Raw genomic sequence first — 21,644 nt, 5'->3', positions numbered from 1 at the left:
AGAAACGTTTGGTGGTTCCCCAGTCCTCTCTGCCCCGGCCCCTCCCCCCCCTCTCTCGATTTAAGGCCTCGGCACAGATTGGTTGTCCTTCTGTTTGTCTTGGTGTGTCTCGCTCGGTGTGTCTTTGTGTGTCTCTCTCTGCATGTGTGTCTGCCTATGTTGTTTCTGTGCCTGTGTTTTATCATTCATTTTTATCTGATGGTTGCTTGTGTTGCAATCGAAACATCGTATTCTATTATTATTTTCTACGTGACTTTACCGAAAGAACCAACGAGTAATTCCTGCAGTCACGAAAGCTTTGAATCTAATTTAAATAAGAACTGTTGTAAAAAAAATGTTAACCAGCCATCTACCCAATCCCATGATAAGAAAACTAAGAAGCCACATAAATCATGGGACCTCCTTTGCCAGTACCAAAATATGAGAATAGGTTTTCCCCTTTTTTCTGGCAACAAAACAGGTGTTAAGATGTTAAAACACAAAACTGAAACCTTTTACAATGAATCATGGCTGCATTAACCACAATACTTGTAGTCAGAATGCAAACAAAAAAACATACTCTGATAATATATGCATTGTCTTTGAAACTGATTGGTCCACACCAGAGACAGCTATCTTTTGAGCCTAGTCTCAAAACGGTGTTAGACCAGAGGACGCCAAAAGGCCTTTTTGGCGTCCTTTGGCGTCCTCTGGTCTAACACCATTTGAGCCACATAAACATTGTGAGCCAGTGAATGCATTTAATAGCTGAATTGCATTTTTGTGGGGTATAAAATTTCAAGCGATGGCAATGAGAAAGCAGATTAATTATGGAACTGCAATTGACCCGCCCATACAATGAAGTGTGGTACGCATAGCACCACAATATGTTATGTTTGTGTGTTTAACGTATTTAGCATCGTACATAGCCAGCCGTGCTTATCATCAACACTTTCCCCACTGGCTGTGAAGTGCGAACACGAGTCAATAATACCTTTGCCTCAAATCGCTCTTGGCTTATTTCACACCACGACGGGGACACAATCTCGAAGGGGGTCAGTTTCTCCAAAGCCAACTTCACAGATATAAATTTAGAGTGCTAACACCGAGACCACATGCCAGCATTGTGTACATATTTTCAAAAAAGTGGTCCGCAACAGGGTGCTTGGACAGCAGATGGAGCAAAGCCTGCACCTGTCCGGACTGGCAGAGGCCCAATCCTGGTCAAGGAAATGGAAGGGGTTAGGAAAAGTCTTGCCCTGGCCATGCTGATGTTGGGGGTTAAAGAAAGCAGATGCATCAGGCCATGATTATTCAGTACCTTTGTGCTCAACGGCAGCCGGTGTGAAGTGCTGTACTCACCTCTTATGAGCAAAGTTGGCTATGTACGGCGCGAAAGAAGTTCAACACACATGCGTGCACAAAGGTCTGAAAAACAGGAGGCCTTCGTCCAGCAATGGATTGACCAATGGCTGCAAATGTTTTTTGTTTTATGTAAGTCAGGCATTTTAAGACAAATCAATTTTAAAATGCATGCGCTTAACTTAACTATGCATTAGATAATGTAACGATTATAATATTTAGCACAACAACATGCAAATTTAAAATATTTTGCATACTTTATATACTGTACATTGCAGTAAATATGATGTGCCCTGTTGCTCTAGAAAACCACGGAGGGTGGACATGATGAAGAATGGGATGGGTACCCCCCCCCACAGTAAATTACAACTGAAGCGGAACACACTTGATATTCTGCCGTCGCCAGCCACGAGGCATTGCCCGACAGCTACCACCTCTCCCCTTGCCCCCTCTCTCCTTGCCCCTCCCCCCTCTACAGGCCCCCTTGCCTTTAGCCCACTCCTGTGGGCCCCGCTCCCCACCTTGGAGGACAATTGCCTCCTGTTTCCCCACGCTATCAATCACTTCTTTGTCGGTCGGTGAGCAGACTGAGGTTACCGTGTACATTAAAAAGCGTGGACATTAAAAGGATAAACTGGCAACACAGCGGGAAAATGTATTGACTCCGATTCCATTAATTTCCACATATGGTCTCTGCAGGAACCTCATTATCTCAAATATTAACATTTTTTTAGCATCAGCCTTTAAGAGGTGCATTACACATCACTCATGAGGATGACAATGTAAAAAGTAAGCATCCTGTTTCCTAACGTTGAACATAAAATGGGCTGGAGATTTTTGTCGGGCAGTTGAGATTTATAATATAGGCGGTTTCACAGTCGCGTCCATGATGGCTGTATGAAATAATCATAAGAGACTGTTCGCCCACCATGCTGATCAGCATGTGGCTGTTACGCTCAACTTTAATGTTTTAAAATACTCTTTCATGAACAAATTAGCTCATCTTAGTCATTACAACAACACTAGTTAACAGACATTTATTTCAGTTTGTAAAGAATGATGAATTGCCATGCAATCGTATTCACATGGTAATGCGTATCATTTACTAACCATGAGAGATGGCCATATTAAAATGCCTGCTCATGATTGATTTCAGAATTACCGTATTTTCCCGCATATAGCCCGCATACGCATATAACCCGCAGACGCATATACCCCGCAAAAACAGCGTTTTGTGTAAAACAAATTTCAGATAGCCCGCACCTTCATATACCCCGCATGCATTCATACCTTTAACGTCGTTACCGCAGCTTAATTCCATCATATTCATACCAAGTTTACATTTGTAATACATTCCACTATTAATTGTTAACATTGAAATCATAACGTGCACAAAGAAAACAAACTAACCGGAAACGAGTGAGCATAAAACAGTAAATAAGTAACAAAAGTAAATATCCAATAAGTAACACATAACTGGTAGATAAGTACGGTAAGTACAGTTTTAGCACTGGTAGATTGCGCACTGCGCAGATACTAGCGGCACTACGGTAACGCCGTTGCCTCGCCCCCAACCCCCCCACCTCTCCCCCCCCCCCAGCTGCCCCACCGCCCAACCCCCCACCTCTCTTCTCAGCTCTCCCGTCGCCGCCGCAGATCTTGCTCTGCCCCACCCCCCACCTCTCTCCCCCCTCAGCTGCCCCCCCACCTCTCTCCCCCCAGCTGCCCCAACCCCCACCTCTCTCTCCCAGCTCTCCCGTCGCCGGTAAACAGTGCGCGCACTTCAAACATTGTCGTTTAATTGTACAAAAAATTAATTTAAAACGTAATAACGTGCAATTTTAGTGTGAGTGGTTTATTCAGCAGTGCTTTAGTCAAAGGTAAGTGTTGCATAGTGGATAGTCCTACCATGAAAAAGTTTAACATGTCACACGTGTAAACTATTTTTGGGAGAGCCCGCACCTCCATATACCCCGCAGGGTCTTGTTTTGTTTGTAAAAAGTGGTATACCCCGCGGGTTATATGCGGGAAAATACGGTGGATATTGTATCAAAATACAAACACCACCTTGTCGAAAATGACGATGGATTCAAGCTTGAAAATTGAACATAGGACAAAGGAACATCGGATGATAGTTTGTCTCAAACATTTGCCAGATCCGAAAACCTGAAAACAGAATTAGCTTTGCTTCATTGAACATGGAAAAGAAGCCAAGGTCTATACGGTGCTAACATATGGGGATAATGGCAACAGAGACAATTCAAAAATCCCCATCGTGTGCAGAAAGGTATCTCACACACCAAAGGACCCGATAACAATCTAAGCAGACACCAATCGGGTACCTGTCCACTAAGTGCAGTAATCGCACAAACTTTGCAATAATGGGTAATCTAGTCTTAAAAGGTGTTTTAACATTCGGGAATAGCACCCTTTAAATTTGTTTTGCATGAGGTTAGAAAATACAACCCTTGTAATTTGTATACAAATATGGTATTTAAGTCTGGTTTTTGTTTCCATCATTCATGAAGGACAGTACACATGTATCTCACAATAAAAAATCACGTTTGAATTTCAGTTATTTTTAAATACTTTGTAGTGGTATCGTGTTATGTTTGTTATGAATACCTATTATATGGGGATTATATTATTATTGACTGTACGAACGACAACCATTCAAGTGGAAATAGTTTTATTTACGTTCTGGGTAAACACCATTTAATACTCACTTTGTAATTGCTGTCGCTGAACATCTGCAAGTTGAATGTCAGGTGTGCACTCACAAATAGGCAGAGGGGATGGTCTTGAGGTGCATTTAGGAAACTCGGTCTATAAGATGTCTGCCTGAAGTGGCATCACACAAACCGAGTTAGATTTTTGGCAAACAAAATTAGGAGTCGGTATAGCCATTTATCCGTGGGCGTCTGGCATTGCAATGATAACACCACAGTACGAGACCAAAAGCTGGGATTTGATTTTGAAACGGAGCCAATGCTGGACTCTCCACCTTTGGGCGAGTCACTTTTTAAAGAGGAAAACAGGTTTCCTCTAATATATCCCCCAGATCTGAGCGTGCTATTTCTGAGCCTACGCTGCTGCTTTTTAAAGAACACGAGCTTACCCTGCTGGCCTTTAAAAGGCAAAACGTGATACCTCAGTGTCTACCCCTGCCCCGCTTTTAAAGAAGTGAATGCGACACCTGAGCCCTCGGGGTGCCCTTTGCAGGGCAACCCCGAGTGTGATATCCATTTGAGTTCACCTGGTTGTCACTGGCTTAATGAGGCTGGAAGGTACCACTCATGCTTGTACAACTAACGAGAGTACGCAAGGCAACAAATGGCCCTGATGTGTCAATTCAAATATTTGTGCTTAATTTGCTCAAGTGTTTGCTTAGTTAATATAGTGATACATTATACAGCTAAAAATGTGCGATGAAAACAATCTCATTGTTGGAAAACAGTGTGGTCAGGTCATATCACAGGCACACAATAACCCAGCCAGAACAAAGGTAATACAATATATTCGTCGCGTAATATCTAATGAACGAACTAATAAGGAGACGTCTGACAGGGATCAGTCACAGAACATGCAGGGATGAAGCCAGGCAAACAAGAACAGCCCGAGTATGGGCACCAGATGGAAAGGGACAAATGTGGTGTGAATTACAAATTTCTGAATAAAACGGATACTGTATGTTTTTGAATAGGTGTTAGTTTTAACGTTCACATAACAGCAATAATACATTTCGATTTAAAGCTTTCGTGACTGCAGGGATTCATCTTCTTGGTTCTTTCAGTAAAGTCACGTAGAATGGAAATAAAATAATAAAAATAAAACAATAAAATAAAATTCTCACGACGTTTCGGCCACAACACAAGTAGCCTTCCTCAGGTGAAGAAACAGGACTGTCCGTCCAGAAGACAGCGCTTGAGTGAACACTGCCAAGCATGGACAGCGTCTTTTAAGCTGTGTGGGAAGAACAGAGCGCCTTGACAAAGGAGTTAACATATAAATTAGCATGTTAGTATGAGGGACAAGCTTGTGTTCAGACGGACGAGTCCATCTATGTTCGTCTATGGATACGATATTATACCATGTAGTTTAGATAGGAAGGTATAATATTGAATAGTAGTCCAGTTTATAGCATAGTTAGAACGCAACACAGGACAGAGCAGCGTACCGTGGCTGTTTCCCCCCCCCCCCCTCCTCCGTTCCGAACATAGATGGACTCGTCCGTCTGAACACAAGCTTGTCCCTCATACTAACATGCTAATTTATGTTAACTCCTTTGTCAAGGCGCTCTGTTCTTCCCACACAGCTAAAAAGACGGTGTCCATGCTTGGCAGTGTTCACTCAAGCGCTGTCTTCTGGACAGTCCTGTTTCTTCACCTGAGGAAGGCTACTTGTGTTGTGGCCGAAACGTCGTGAGAATTTTCTTTTATTATGTTTTTTTTATTTTATTTCCATTCTACGTGACTTTACTGAAAGAACCAAGAAGAGCAATAATACAGACAGTACTTTTAGACAATGGACAGCTATTCAAATGCATATGAGCCGGCGGTAAGGGTTGTTTAATGGAAATAAAATGCAAAACCTTCGACTATACCCACGCAGAACTGTCATCTAATTCTGAAGACAGTTCAGTATGTAGCATGTGATGTTAGTGCAACATTTGGAAAGTGCAGTGATGTCCTGGAACATTTTACCATTTAATTTCATCCTTACTCACTCCCAATTTTCAGCTTTGAGACAAAATGATGTTATCATTGCTGTGCGATGATATATTTCTCATGCAACTGTTCCCAGCACCACGATCAGTCATTGATGTATCTGTGTTGATCATTAAATCCCACATTACGTTATGGTCAACGATTTTGCACCTTGATGGGCACTAATGCAATTGCCTTGTAACCACAAGGCTCATTGCACGTAAAGTAGCCCTTGATCATTAAACATTCATGAAACGCTTTACAAAAAGCCACAGTTTGCATTTGCACATTTTAACACATTGTAGGACTACACGAATCCTTGTAGAGGTTGGAGTATGTGGAATATAATCAATAAAAACAAGAGTCTACAAGTAAAGGATTATAAACCTCATAAAATAGTGCACAATCCAGTTTAAAAATATATAACCCAGGGGGATTTGGCCATTATTGTTTTTCAGAACAGATATTGAATCATTCACAGAACAAGTGTTCAGATCGCAAGAATACAGTATAATCGTGGAACAATAAATACAAATGATACAAATGACTTCGAGTAAAGACAAAATTAGAAATCAAATCAGTATTCTTCCAAGCAAAACAAACTTGTAAAATATGTGTTTCTTGGGAGCAATCCATCACCCGACTCAAGAGCCGCATGGCTCACAGGGCTATACCTAATAAATGAAACTTGAACTTGAACATTAAGGTAACAATTTTATGCTCTCAATAAACAATCCTTTAGAAAATATATTTAAATATCCATTTGTAAAAGCATTTAAATCCAACTGTGTCTAAAAATGCTACGCAAGAAGATGTTAAGTTTAAAGGTGAACAACTTACCAGACCAATCAGATGAGTAAAAGTATATAACAGAGTATTTATTTCAATAACTGAGTAAGATAAAGCGTCCTTTAAATGATTTACCTGTCATGAATATAATCTTCTTACTCATATGTGAGGGTGATCAACTCACACTTAATTTACAAACAAGATTCAATTAATAACTGGCAATAGTTTATTTTAAAAAAAATATTACAAGGAAAATGCTTTAAATTATTTATGAATTCCAATGTTGCGAAATCCATGGCCGTAATTCAGCATTGCAAACATATCAAACTAGTACATTTTTATGTTTTCCCCCCCGTATCCCACACTCAGCTTCTCACTTCTAGGCTAGCCCAATTCCCCCCTCAGCTTCACGTCCTCTTCCCCTAGAGCTCACGCAGCCCCCCGCTTCCCATACCCCCCCCCTCTCTCTCTCCCCCTTTGCCTCACCCTTTCTTACCTATATAACCTCTTGCCACGGCAGCTCTCTCGCCTACTTCAGCATTTTCATGCTATGGTTGTTCCACCTGATGAAGATTGCTTGTGTTGCGATCGAAACGTCGTGATTTGTCTTATTTTATTTTATTTCTACCGACGTGACTTTACCGACAGAACCAAAGAGTATGGATTCCTGCAGTCACGAAAGCTTCAAATTAAGATATCAAACGTATCACGTACAATTTTCAAACTTAACTGTTGTGTCAGAAAAAACAACCAAATGAAAGAGAGAGACTTCCAACTCAATACCGACACGGTTTTGGGTTGCAAGCCATCGCGTACAAACGGCTTGCTGGCTGGGAACGAAAGTAAACAGATATTCGGGAGGCCACACTGCCACCTGAAACGTCCATTTAGCATCTGTCAACAGATACGTTTTAAATGCAGCACCATTATAGCTTGTTGGCATCGTTAACCTGCATCACCAAAATTATGAGACCAATCTGGCATAAAACAAAAGGATTAAGGCATATAGATTGCAGCACCAGGGTCTCACAATGCACACATAGCACATGCCCACTCACATCCACTCAAAATATGTCTCGATCATTGACCTCTTGAAGCATGAAATCACCAATTTTTATTACATTTCTTTTGCTGCTGATACCTACTTGAGGCTCGCCAAGCCACCGAGAATTGAGATAGATTCAGCAATGGAGCAAATATTAATGTCTGGAGCATGCTAAACTCAATTAGTAATTAAACTATATTGATTGGGCAACACTGATAGAACCAATGACACTGTCAATTTAAAATGCGATGGAGGCAGTGCACCGCTGACATATACAGTGCTGACAACATTACAGGACCACAACAAACACCCCAAACAAGTACAGTCAATATATTTAAATACTTTTAGCATTATTCTTATTTTGTAACATTCATATACCCTACGGATAACTCCGGTAGTGGCTTCATGGTGTCAGTCTGCGATGCCTCTGGAAAATGATTGGAGTGAGCAATGATTTCAAGTGTGGTCTATAGCTTGCGATTGTTGTCCGCATCGTTATGTCATCTGTCTTCTTCCAGAGGTGTACGAGATGACTGAATCAGCCATGTGATATTCTGAATCGACTCAATGCAGACCAGAGTTTCCAGGCTAGGGTTTAAACCAGGAAGTTATTTCGTCAAATGGGAATAATAATTATCCCAGAGTTACTTCCAGTGTGCGTTAGTAGTGAAATAGATATGATAAGCAACAAGAAATCTGTGTATTTAATATGATAAAACAGGACTACTGATTGGAATACATTTTATGGAGGTATTGTTCTAAATATAGCAGATGCAAAGGCAATTACTTATTTGTCGGGATTTTTGGTTGGGGTATTTTAAATATTTGAATGCAGCATATATACATTGTCCTTGAAACTGATTGGTCCACACCATATATTATCAGAGTATGTTTTTTGTTTGCATTTTGACCACAAGCATTGTGGTTAATGCAGATATGATTCCTTGTAAAAGGTTTCAGTTTTGGTGTTTTAACATCTTAACACCTGTTTTGTTGCCAGAAAAAAGGGTAAAAACCTATTATCATGATTGTCTGCTGTTATAGTTTTCATCTATTATTATATTTCATCTTAAATATCCTCCATTTGGGGATATTTAACTGCAGTAGGCCATATTCTGTTAACATTACAAGGTGTGTTGGCAAAAGGTAAAGTGTGGAGTGCTATGATTTTGAAATGAGGCAATTTAAGAGGTCATCACAGCACATGCCATTAATGCCACCACACCTCACCATGACTTAATTCCTTAGAACCAAGCAAATATGAAACATGAAATAACCATACTCTTTGGTTCTTTCGGTAAAGTCTCGTAGGTATAAAATAAAATAAAAATAAAGTATTATAAAAATAAAATGATAATAAATAAATAGTTACATTGGGGAAACGAAACAACATGTCTTGGACCGTGTTCGTGAACACAAGGCAGATCTGAAACACGGTAGGAACAATACCTCTGTCGTTGCCGATCATTGTTTTAAACTGAGCAATGATTAGAAGGACGTTATTAACCAGAGTCTTAACTGACTGTGATGTTTCCCTCCTACTGCCTATGTCAGCTGTTTTTTCCGACTCTCTATGTGTCTTTCTCTCTCTCTGTGCATCTCTCTTCGATCTCTACTCCAGTGACCCGGGTGGTGCTGCGGGGTCCACTTTCTGCCCCGCCTCCTCCCCCCACCTTCTCTCTCCCCCCTACTGCCAAGGCCTATATAACCTCCTGCCACGGCAGATCTCTCGCCTACTTCAGCAGTTTTTTCTTGCTATGGTTGTCCCATCTGATGACAATTGCTTGTGTTGCGATCGAAACGTCGTGATCTATTATTATTTTTCTACCTACGTGACTTTACCGAAAGAACCAAAGAGTATAGAAAATGGAGTGCCAGGCGAAAACAAACTCATACGAGTAAACCACTGCAGAGTAAACTTATCAGACATCTATTTGCTGTACTACTTCCTGTTGTTGCTCAGGAAGTGGCTGAACATAGCGCATGGAGAGACAAAAGCGAGAGAGCATATTGCTGTCCATATAATCCCCTAATACACCGTGTCAGCCATAGCAGGTGTTCGATAAAATTATAAACTGGAAAGCATTGCCTTTGTTTATCCACACAAATCGCATGAACCTGGTCCCTGCATTAACATCTTAGTCTATACATAAACGTCACAGAGTTTTACTTTACTTCTTTGCCATTTAGAGGTCTTCCAGCTCTCCAAAGTGTTTTCGGGTTGCGCCATGCGTGCAGCCTAAACATGGCATTCGAAAGCTATACAGGGCAACCGTCAAAACCTCCGTAGGTCTGCCGTTTCACCCACTGTGGTGTCGTTAATTACCTGTGCCGCCGTTCTGGGCCGTGATCTGCCGCAGCCGGCGACGGTGCGCGTTGCCATTGAAGTGCATCTGCACCTGACCCTCGGAGTTGAGCTGCAAGTTGCACACCGTGCACAGAGCGTAGCAGCCTGAGGGACGCCACGTGCACACCTCCTGTTCACCGTCCTGGTCGCCAGCACCATTCCCGGGAGCGTCTTCGATTAACTGGGCAGCGAGTGCCATCTCCTCGGTGAGCCCGTGCACTTCAAGCGGCAGCGACGAGTCCGAGGCTGCTGTCGTGAAGCCTTCGTCGGTCTCCATCGGTTGGTCACAGCTGCCTGTTTGAACAACGTTCATGCCGTTTATGGGACTTTCAAGAGGACAATAATTGTATTTCAGATATAAACAAAAACTTTTATGGTAGGGAATTCCTTTACAGCAAGTGGACTGGAAATAAAGTCAAGCAAGTGAGCTTCTTTACTATTTCAAGTAAATGCTTTTCCAGTTGCATGTAAAAAATTAAAATACAAATATTTGCTTATGTATAAGTTTCCATGTCATAATAATGATCAGCCATGATGTATCAGCTGCTGAATGAAGTGCCTCACACATTACTATCCTTCATGGTGTTGTGATGCCATAATTTATTTTGCTCCTGCAGATGACTAGATTTCATTGCTCCTTGTCTGCAAATGGTCATCCTCTCAGGCGCATCCCCTCCTTCAGCTGCTATTCTGTCACCAGTCTAGTCGTCCACTGGTAATCAATCAACCCTTCCAGTGATATCTCCTGCCCAAGTCCACTTTTTTCCCTTTTTTCTCTAATCCAATTTCCACAACTCTTCTATTGTCGCAGTGAGTAGTCTTGGTGAGAGTATATCTAATTATTTGAATACATGTTCCCATTTGTATATTTTTTTACTTTCATACAATCTTAGTGGAACTGTTCCATATTAAAACATTGGTTTTGATGTTTATGTATAATATTTTTGAATTAATGCATTGGTTGGTTTGTTATCGTGATTTAATTATTATACTTGTTTACCTAGGAAAGCCGCTCAATGCATTTTTCAGGAGGGGCCTGCCAAATTTTTGCACCGGGGGTGATGTTTGCAATGTACAGTAGATCCAAATTGAGCAATTTACAAGTCACGTTTCAAATTTGCCAATTTTGACAAATTTGAAACACGATGCTGGCCCACAATGGCCTACTCTCGCTAATGACATCACGGGATCAAATTGTGTCCAACATGAAGCAGATGGAAAGTATGTTGTATCTTTAATACAACCACCATATTGATCAGGGTGGCTGCTAGCTGGAGTTAGTTGATACAGCAGCTATAATATTTATTCTAGTATGAGTTGCGTTTATTGTTTGATACTGTAGTTGTATTTGTTTGTATCTTGGCAGTTCATATGCCGTATTACTACAGCAATTATCACTGCAGCAGCAATAATAGTATAATAGCAATAAGCCAACGTTGTAGTGGCTGAAAAGAGCTCTCAGTCTGTGTAAGGCAGAAACATTCCTTTCGTATTTCTGAAAGCAACAATTGCAGAATTCAAATAACCATAAATATCTGACACACATGTCACATATCAAGCTGGGGAAAACATGATAGTGTGTCACATCTTTTTCATAAGCAAGGACCATATCTACACGACCATATCTACACGAGGGAAAGTGATGAGAGGCGTCTCCATAGTCCATTTAGTTTCCTCCTGCAGTACCAGTGTAATGTGATATTTGTGCGGTTGAATTCCTATTTTATGAAAAAAAAACCTGCCAGTCTACCACTGTTGCAAGTGGAAAATTGGGCTGTACTGTAACAGTGCTGGTTTGGTGAAACTTGAAGGGCATTCATTTGCACAGCATGCCTCTCTTAATTCGGAAGAAATATACTCCACCTGGCCATTCACCAAAATTGATCAGGCCATCTGATCCCTTGAACTAGCAAAAGATTGATTAGGTATGAGGATAATACGAACTCTTGACAATATTTACCTGAATAATGAGATTCATAAACACCTACAACTGCTACTTTTCATTTATAAATTAAATTAATATGGGTCCTTTCAAAGCAAACAGGTAAGTTACACAAAACGTGTCTATACTTTGAGATTACAGTTAGTGTAAAAAGAGAGCTGACCGTATTTATAGTAAAACTAGCAGTAAGTACCCGGCGTTGCCCGGGCGAAAAAGGCAGACACACACATGGACTTACACACAGACATCGACCCACACACATAGAAACACATTGACTTAGACACACACACACAATATGGTTAAACCCAGGATGGATCGTTAGCAGGCCAGCCTAAATGTTTCTAACCGGCGAAGATGTTCCATTAGGGGGGTGCACGTTTCGCAAGCGTAGAGAAGGGAGAGAATTACCGTGGCCGAGAAGACCTGAAGGTTCATGCGGAGCAAGAGACCAGGTAGTTTCCACACAGCATAACGAAACCGATGAAAAGATAATGGTGTTCGACTGATTTGGAGTGAAACATCTGCTGTTAAACCGGAGCCGGTCATGAGCACACTGGCCAGGTATGGAATCGCTCAAATCTTTCCACAACTGTCGTATTACCAATTGTGAGTTGTGGGGGTGGATTGTCCGATGGTACAAAATACCCAGGCAGGTGCTTAGTTTTGGTGGGGCTGATGGTAAGGCCCCACCTCTTACTGGCAAGCTCCAGGTTCAGCAGCGTTGCCTCCAACTCCTCCTCTGAGTGAGCAGCAATCATCCAAAGCATCGGCATACATAACATGGTTGAGCAATAGGGAGCCATCTCTTGACCGCACCCGGGCATCGATCAGCCTCCCATTGTATCTGTACCATATGGTAATTCCTCTGGTACAGCCATTGAAGGCTTCACGAACTACGTGGTCAAAAGATATGTTAAATAATGTGGGAGCCAGAGGACATTCCTGTCACACCCCAAGGTGTAGAGGGAATGGCTCTGACTGACGGCCACGTAGTTTGACGCGGGGCCGCTCACCATAATGAAGGTCCTTAAGGATCGTGAGCAAAGGGTGAGGGACTCCGAACGCATGAAAAACAACCCAGAGGCCAGGCATACTGATGGTATCATAGGCCTTGATCAGGTCAATAAAGCGCATACATTCACTCACACGCACACATGGACCTACAGACACGCAAATAAATGGACTTACACTGACTCACATGGATCCACGCACACAAAACGACTAACACACACGCCCATGGACTGACACACACAGACATATCGACTGACACACACAAACACATAGACTTACACACACACATGGACTCACACACGCATTAGACATCCACTTTAGATACACACACATGGAGTTACACACACATATATCGACGTACACACATACAGCGACTCTCACACACACATCGACTCACACACAGACATACGTGGACTCACACACACATTGACGTAAAGATACACACATATCGACTAAGACACACACATGGACTTACACACACACACATACATAGACTGACACACATTGCCCTACACACACATACACATATGGACTGTGACACACAGACATCTACTTTAGATACACACACAAATGGATCAACACACATATTGACTCACACGCATTGACTTACACACACACATCGACTGACACACACACATGTATGGACTTACACACACATATGGACTAACACACACATATGGACTGACACACATACACATCTACGTACACACATAGACACACTCAGATGGAGCCATGCACACACATCGACTAACACACACACACATGGACTAACACACACAGCGACTGATACGCACACAAATGGACTGACACGCACACTTGGACTGACACACAAACACTTTGACATACACACACACATCGGGCGTTGTCCGTTCGAAAAAGACAAGACACACACATGGACTTAAACACACGCATGGACCTACACGCACACACATATGGACTCAAACACACACACATATTGACTCACACACACACACATCGACGTGCACAGCAATCCCGATGATGGCCACAGCTATCAGTATAGCAGTACTACATATGAGTAAATAGCATGACATGAGCAATCGAAACAATATAAATGCATTGAAGAAATAAGCAGAAATAAGTGTAAATTAAAGAGCAGCAGTACGCACAGGTAAGTTGAGAAGCAGGCTACAGTCTAGATTATAGACTGGCAGTACGCCGACTCAATGACATGAGCATTGCTACAGTCGACATAAAAAGCTGGCAATACGTGCAGCAGCTGAAAAAGCAGAATACAGTCGACATGAAAGGCTGGCAGTACACTGAGTGAGGTAAAGAAGCAGGCAACAGATTATAGACTAGCATACATTCATAATGGTCAAAAGGAAAATTCGCAGCGTAGATAATAGAGTGCCAGTGAACTTTAATTAATTATCAGCAGGAAGCAGGCCACATCACAGACTGGCAGTAGACCATCGCAGCGTCATAAAAGCACAGTTAAAAAAGGGAATATTTAGCAACCTAATAATAAAAAAATAGTTTTGTGCACACAAACATTATTATTGTAATATCTGCCAACGTATTTGTTTAAAATTAGCAAACAATAATACTACAATAATGCTATCTAAGCGCTGTAATAATATTATCAATAGACTTTATAACAGTAACTACACGCATCGTGTTGGGGGGGCGGGGCGAAGAGGTCATCAGACTGTGAAGAAATAGTCGCAGCGTTATGTGTACATTTATTGCATGTTAAATGCGTGACAAAAATGTCCCCTGTGAGCTCGACCGAACGCGCATCACTTGGCAGGGTCCGCCCCCCACGCAATTGGCGTGAAAGTTGATACGGTCGATGTCGTGCAATAAATAAATAAAAATAACAAAATCCCACTAAATCGCATATTTAACTCATTTAAAGGTGACGGACATGAAAAATGAATAGCCTATTCCCACCGCGGGACTTAGGGCGTGCTGGCTGGAAAACATTTTTCAATTAAAGCCCACCGTTCAAGAGCCAAATCCCTCGCAAGCTCGCGCGCGGAGACTTTTATATATAAGACTAGCGGGAGGTACCCGGCGTAGCCCTGGTGTAAAATATATTTTAAAACTTCTCTTAAAAACCCTACATATACACAGATATTAAGATATTGTGAAAGCCCGGTGGGCCATTTGTCCATTTGTCCACCAAAAAATTATAAGAGGCTTGCACAAGTCGAAAAAATTATCGAAAGTGTGGGGTAAATAGTTGATCTACCCCCAAGTAGGTATATATACCTACACACCCTACATACAACAGAGTAAGTAGTATCTATTGACTCTGTAGTTGTATCTACTGACTGTACAGTAGTATCTACTGAGCCAGTAGTAGCTACTGACTGTGTTGTAGTATTTACTGGGTCTACAGTAGTACCTACCGACTCTATAGTAGTAACGACTAACTGTATAGTAGTATCTGCTGACTCTATAGTAGTATCCACTGACTATAGTAGTAACTACTAGCTCTATAGCAGCATCTACTCACTGTATAGTAGTATCTACTGACTCTAGTAGCTACTCACCGTAGTAGTGTGCACTGACTGTGTAGTATTGACTGACTGTAGCAGTATTTACTAACTGTAGTGGTATATACTGACTGTTTTAGTATCTACTAACTATATATAGCAGTATCTACAAACTCGATAGCAGTATCTACTTTCACTACAGCAGTGCAGGTGGTACCTGCTATGATTACAGCAGTGTATACTGACTGTGGTGGTACCTGCTATGATTACAGCAGTGCATACTGCTGTGGTGGTACCTGCTATGATTACAGCAGTGCATATTGTGGTGGCACCTGCTATGATTACTTAGTGCATACTGACTGTGGTGGTTCCTGCTATCACTACAGCAGTGCATACTGCTGTGGTGGTACCTGCTATGATTATAGCAGTGCATATTGTGGTGGTACCTGCTATGATTACAGGAGTGCATACTGCTGTATTGGTACCTGCTATTACAGCAGTGAATACCGACTGTGGTGGTACCTGCTTACACTACAGTAGTACATGCTGACTTTATCTCATATATGAAAGGGAAATTTGTGAATGTGTGTCTGTTCGAAATGTTTAGCATACTTGCCGACATGCAACCAACTTATATTATCATACACTCACTCACACAACTACTGACCCATTAACTCATCATACACTAATTTACTCATCATACACTCATCATACGCTGATTCACTCATCATACGCTGACTCACACATCATACACTCACTCACACTACTACTGACTCACTCACACATCATACACTCACACTACCAATGACTCACACATCATACACTGGGAGTGTCATGCTGCCAGCTATAGCTGCAAGTTGGTTGTACGTGTTATTTATATCGTTTATTGTTAAATGAGAATCACATTTCCTTATGATTACTGTTGTTACATTGCTTTTATAGCTTTATATTGGTGATTTAGAAAACATGGTTACTCTATCTTATGGTTGTTATTGTTTGACTTGCATCACACTGGGATTTGAGCACACAGCGTTGTAATACGTTTTTTTAAAGATTTGCTGGTTTATCCAGGATGTTTCTGTTGCGCGTCGTCGCTTCAAGACGATTCTAAAGAAATCTACAACCTACAATTACTTTGCGCGATTAAAATAATCGATTCTAGGCGCGCTCTGGTTTTATTTTATTTTAAAATGAGTTATCTTTTAATTTGTATGTTATGTTTTTAAGTTTTAAATATATTTTTCCCGCTAGTAGCAGTATATATCGACTCTATAACACAAAGTACTCACCTGACAGATTGCCGTGACGAGGCCTAGTCCCGTGCAGTGCCCCTGGCCTCGTCTAGATGGCCCCCCCCCCCCCCGCGCTACAATAATACTATTTAATCGCTATAATTTTAGTATCAACCGAGCCTATAATAGTAAGTGCACACATTGGGGTGGAGGGGGAGAGAAGAGGAGGTGACAGCGTTGTGTAAAAAAATATTGCATTTTGAACATGAATAAGAAATCCCCCCCCCCACCACCCAGCATCTGTGCGTTGCCAAAGGCAACTCGTATCAACATTTTGCGCATGCGCAGCAGCGAGCCGGGTGGCAAAAGTAAATAAATAAAGATAAATCGCACAAAAACGCGATTTTAATCACTCTAAAGTTTAGGGATGGAAAAACGGAATAGCCTATTCCCACCGCGGGGTCCGGGGCGTGCCGCACGGCAATTTTTTTTCTACCTAAACCCCGCGGTTAGAGAGCCAAATCCCTCGCAAGCGAGCGTACACAGACGGACAGACAGACAGACGGACAGACAGACAAAAAATGCCTTTTATAGATAAGATGTTATATAATCCAGTCAGCCATAATATTGATTACACTGCAAATGTAAATATCAATAGGTTTTGTTGCAGGATAATCATATTTTTTTTAAATCCATGTTTTTCATGGCCATTAATGAATGTCTGAATGCCCTATGCTACCTTTATTAAAGTCAGCTCTTATTTGCCTCAGCAGCTGCCTTGACGAGTTTGAGACGTCAGTCGTTTCCCTCTGCACTGCTGCCCTCTCTCTGTTGTAGGAGGCTCAACAATATGCCTTTGTCCGTCAATGTTGAGCAAATGTTTTCAAATTCATTAGCAGTTGAGCGTTTTCTACGTGAAATTCAGAGACCACAGATAAATATGGTCACTGTATTCGACCATAAAGTGCACTCCACTTGGGAAACTACTAATTTAACTTAAATTGTTTGCGAACTGCGATTGTCCTGTGAAGTTAAACCATTTGATAGACAATTCGTATATGTTTAAACATTACTATATTCCTTCCCTGCTACCCAATGCTGCATTGAACACTCTCAGGCTGGGTGGAAGATATTCTTATCTATCAAGTCCACATTATAATGCTTTTCTGGTTCCATAAAGCATTAGAGTAACCTCTCCTCTGGGAAGTAAATACAGGGAGTTATCCTGTTTGTCCTAATTACAGGGGGTTAATGTGTAGAGGAGTATTGTCAGTAACCAATGAGGGGGCGAGCAGAAGGAGGTGCGAGCGGGTTGAGAGTCATGCGGGGCCAAGGATGACACGTCATGGGTTACGTAAGGGGCTTCCGGAAAGCACTTTTGGGAAAGTTGGCGGGGCCGAGCTGGGGGGAGGAGCCGCCCAATGGGTTTTAAGGGGGACCCTGTAACGGAGGCGTGGTCGTCATTGGAGGCCAGGGTAAGGACCGGCTGGAGTAAGGATCTCTCTCCTCATCGCGGAGCGGTGTTGGCTGATCCCCCGCTCCGGGCAGACGAGTGAGAGAGCCAAAGGGATAGCTGAGGGTAGGGTCCATAGTTATTCAGTATCCGGGTGAAGGACCGAGATAAAGTGCACCTACACTGGTGTGAGTGTAGGATGCTGAGTGTGAGAGTGTTTTAATAAATGGCAACAGCCCTTATAGTATTCCTCATCTCCACGTGGTTGTACTGGACAACATTTGGTGTCGGAAGTGGTTTACAACCTTTGCCGTCGTCATGTCCAAGTCGGCTGTGAAGCACAAGAACCTACCCGTAGTGCAGTCAGATGACGAGGACAGTTTAGAAGTGGTCCCCACGACGCCCTCGGAGTCCTGAGCCCCGGAGATGCGCCCTGCAGAGCTGCTGCAGCCAACACAGGAGGAGGGGGCTGCTGGTCCCGACCGGCCGCCATCGCCGGAGAACTAGCGAACCATCACCGGCCAACTCGGTCAGCTGCTGGAGTCCGCCGCGTGCCTGGTCGCACGGATGTCTACGGCAGGGGTCCAGCTGCACGTGGCCATCGCCGAGTCGGAGTGTCCGCTTGCCGCCATTTCTTTGGGTGCGACGCAGAAGTCGGGCGCCATTTTTTCGTTAAACGCGACGCTGCAAACGGGCACCATCTTCTCTTCAGACGCAACAATCAGCCGCCATTGTTTCTACCGCCCAGCCGCCACCGATCACAATATTTGGAGCGCTCGCGCCGGACTACAGTACGAATCATTTTCAAATTCGCCGCCTCCCTCCGGTTCACCCATTCACCGCATCTGGCGGTGATTGGATGGCTTTCTGGCGCCATTTCGAAGCAACGTACATCTCGGTAGGGTGGTCAAGTGAGGGGGCGCTGAGATCCCTGCCGAAGGTGTTGGACAACGATTCTTTGGCCGCGTTCAATGCTATCCCAGCCATGGATCGGGCAACACTTCCTCAGGCGTGCGCTCAGATGGCCGCGATCTTTGATCCGCCATCCAAAGCACGCCGAAGATTTTTGCTGTAGAGGCGGGGGGAGGCCGAGACGCCTCTTGCCTTCTGCAGTGCACTGCTGGCGCTCAGGCAGGCGGCCTACCCTAACATGGACACAGCAGTGCTCGACTCTCTGGCGCTAGAGCGACTCCTTTCACTGGCTCGGGAGCTGGGCATCGTCCTGTCCATCGTGGAGGAGGCCGACCTGTCCTCTCTTAAAGTGGCCCAGGGCATTCAGGCCCACATCGGCCTGCGCCAGTGGCCTGGTGTGGCGGCGTATACGGTGAAACTGAAGACACCGGAGGTCTTCATGCCACACGATGGTGGGCAGGCGTGCGCCTTCATCGCACGCAACCAGCGCGGGAGGGGTGCTGGAGGACGTCGGCCGGGAGAGCAGTGGAGGGCAAGGGCTCCTTCCTCACGAAGGTCTTTGGCCACCACTTGCTTCCGGTGTGGCCAGCCAGGCCACATCACCAGAGGCTGCCGCAACGACTTCGGAGCCTTCGTCAGGACTCTGTTTTCCGACACCTCCCCATCGACCTCTTCTGCTGGCCCACAGGCAAGTAGCGATGCATCATCCACTCGGCCGCTCCCCGCACCTCACCCATCTAGCGGGGACCGGGTACCAAATCACCTTGTCACCCCCAACCTTGTTAAATCTCACGAACAGAGTTTGTGGTCGGTCGCCGGGTGGCAAAAGGGCTTGCAGCAATGGGATGCGCTCACACATCGTGTGGTGGCAGCCATGGCAGGTTCCTCCATGGTTATTGGTTATGTTCAGGGGGTTGAGGTACGTATTTTGGTGGATACGGGTGCGTCTGCCACCATAATATCGGACATGATTTTCAGTATTTTGTCGCATGACGTTGGTCAGTTGAGCCCGGTTACCAGAGCTTGCGTAGCCGCAAACGAGCATTTTGGGACAGATTATCACCTCTGTAAGAATTGGGGACATCAAATTGGTGGGCCCCGTCTTTGTCTCAAAGACATTGGCCATACCATGTCTTTTGGGCACAGATTTTTTGGCCAGAATGCCCCTTAAGATCTTAGTTGATCAAGGGTGTATGGAGATGCCATCGGGCCACTGATTAAAATTTTTGGATTCCCCTACTCGGTTGACTTCTGTTGCCGCCAGTGTCCAGGCTCTGGCTTGGGAATTGGTGATGATTCTGCCAGGTACTCAAATGCTTGTGCCCTTGCGGTTGTGGAAGCACCTGCAATTGACAGTCCCTGAGGCGGGAGTCCTCTCGACCTCCTCTAATCCCTTGTCACGAAGCTCTTCCTTGGTGGAGGCCCTGACGGTCGTGGCGGAAAACCAGGAGCCCTTTTTACAAGTTTTAAATGCAGGTCCGTCGCAGGTGGTTATCCAGGCAGGCACCATTCTGGCGCATGCAACCCCTGCTCATTCTGCGGAAGACGCCGCGCCTGTTAATGGTCTTGTGGGTGGCATAGTTTGGGCTAACAATTTGGACAGGCTTTGCTTGGAGAATCCGCACTTATCCCCTGATGAGCGGAATCGCCTTCAGGTGCTTTTAAATAAATTTGGTAACGTTTTTAGTCAAGGAAAATTGATATAGGCCGAACTTCCCACTTGTCTCATCATATAGATACGGGAAATTCGCCCCCCATTCGTCTGAACTCTCACCAGCTAAGCCCTATAGAGAAAGATCATGTCCGCATTGCTGTCAATGAGATGTTGGTGGCGGACATCATCTCTCCGTCCAATAGCCCATGGGGGGCCCCCATAGTTTTGGTAAAAAAACGGGATGGGGGTCTCTGGTTTTGCGTTCATTTTAGCAAACTTATCAAAGTTTCTGTGGCAGATGCCTACCCGCTTCCCTGCATGGATGACTCGCTGGATGCTCTCTCGGGTGCGGGGTTCTTTTCAACCCTGGACTTGTCGGGATTCTGGCAGTTACCATTGGACGATCAATCAAAGCCTAAAACCGCGTTCCGCACACCCCAGGGTTTGTTCCATTTTAATAGGCTTCCTATGGGTCTCCATTCTATTATTGGCTGGGCATGGAGGACGATGTGGCACTGTTCATCAAGGGCTGTCAGGATTGCGCCCGCCGGAAGCCTCCGGTTTTGCACGATCGGCCCCAGCTACAATTGATCAAGGTATCACGCGTTAACGAACTTGTGACCCTTGCCATTTAAGGCCCATTTCCAATTTCTCAAAGGGGCCACAAGTATCTCTTGATTAGGGTGAAATACCTCACCCGCTGGCCCATGGCGTGGTCCTTACCTGATCAGTTGGCCACGTCCATAGCCG

General features: G+C 43.9%; 1 protein-coding gene across 6 annotated transcripts in view; it reads right to left on the bottom strand.

Moving 5' to 3' along the window:
• Window positions 1–21,644, bottom strand: part of LOC116947763 (zinc finger protein 385D-like) — a 140,346-nt gene that overhangs the window by 90,504 nt on the left and 28,198 nt on the right. For all 6 annotated transcript variants that reach the window (XM_032963928.2, XM_032963910.2, XM_032963919.2 and 3 more), the window contains exon 2: window positions 10,208–10,522. In XM_032963928.2, the coding sequence (XP_032819819.1) occupies window positions 10,208–10,522 (315 nt within the window). The remainder of the gene's footprint in view (window positions 1–10,207; window positions 10,523–21,644) is intronic.

Source organism: Petromyzon marinus, chromosome 2 (genome assembly GCF_048934315.1).
Source record: "Petromyzon marinus isolate PM22_M1 ecotype Great Lakes invasive population chromosome 2, UKy_Petmar_22M1.pri1.0, whole genome shotgun sequence".
NCBI lineage: Eukaryota > Metazoa > Chordata > Hyperoartia > Petromyzontiformes > Petromyzontidae > Petromyzon > Petromyzon marinus.
Note: the sequence above shows the minus strand (reverse complement) of the source record. Positions and strands in the feature narration are given on the sequence as shown.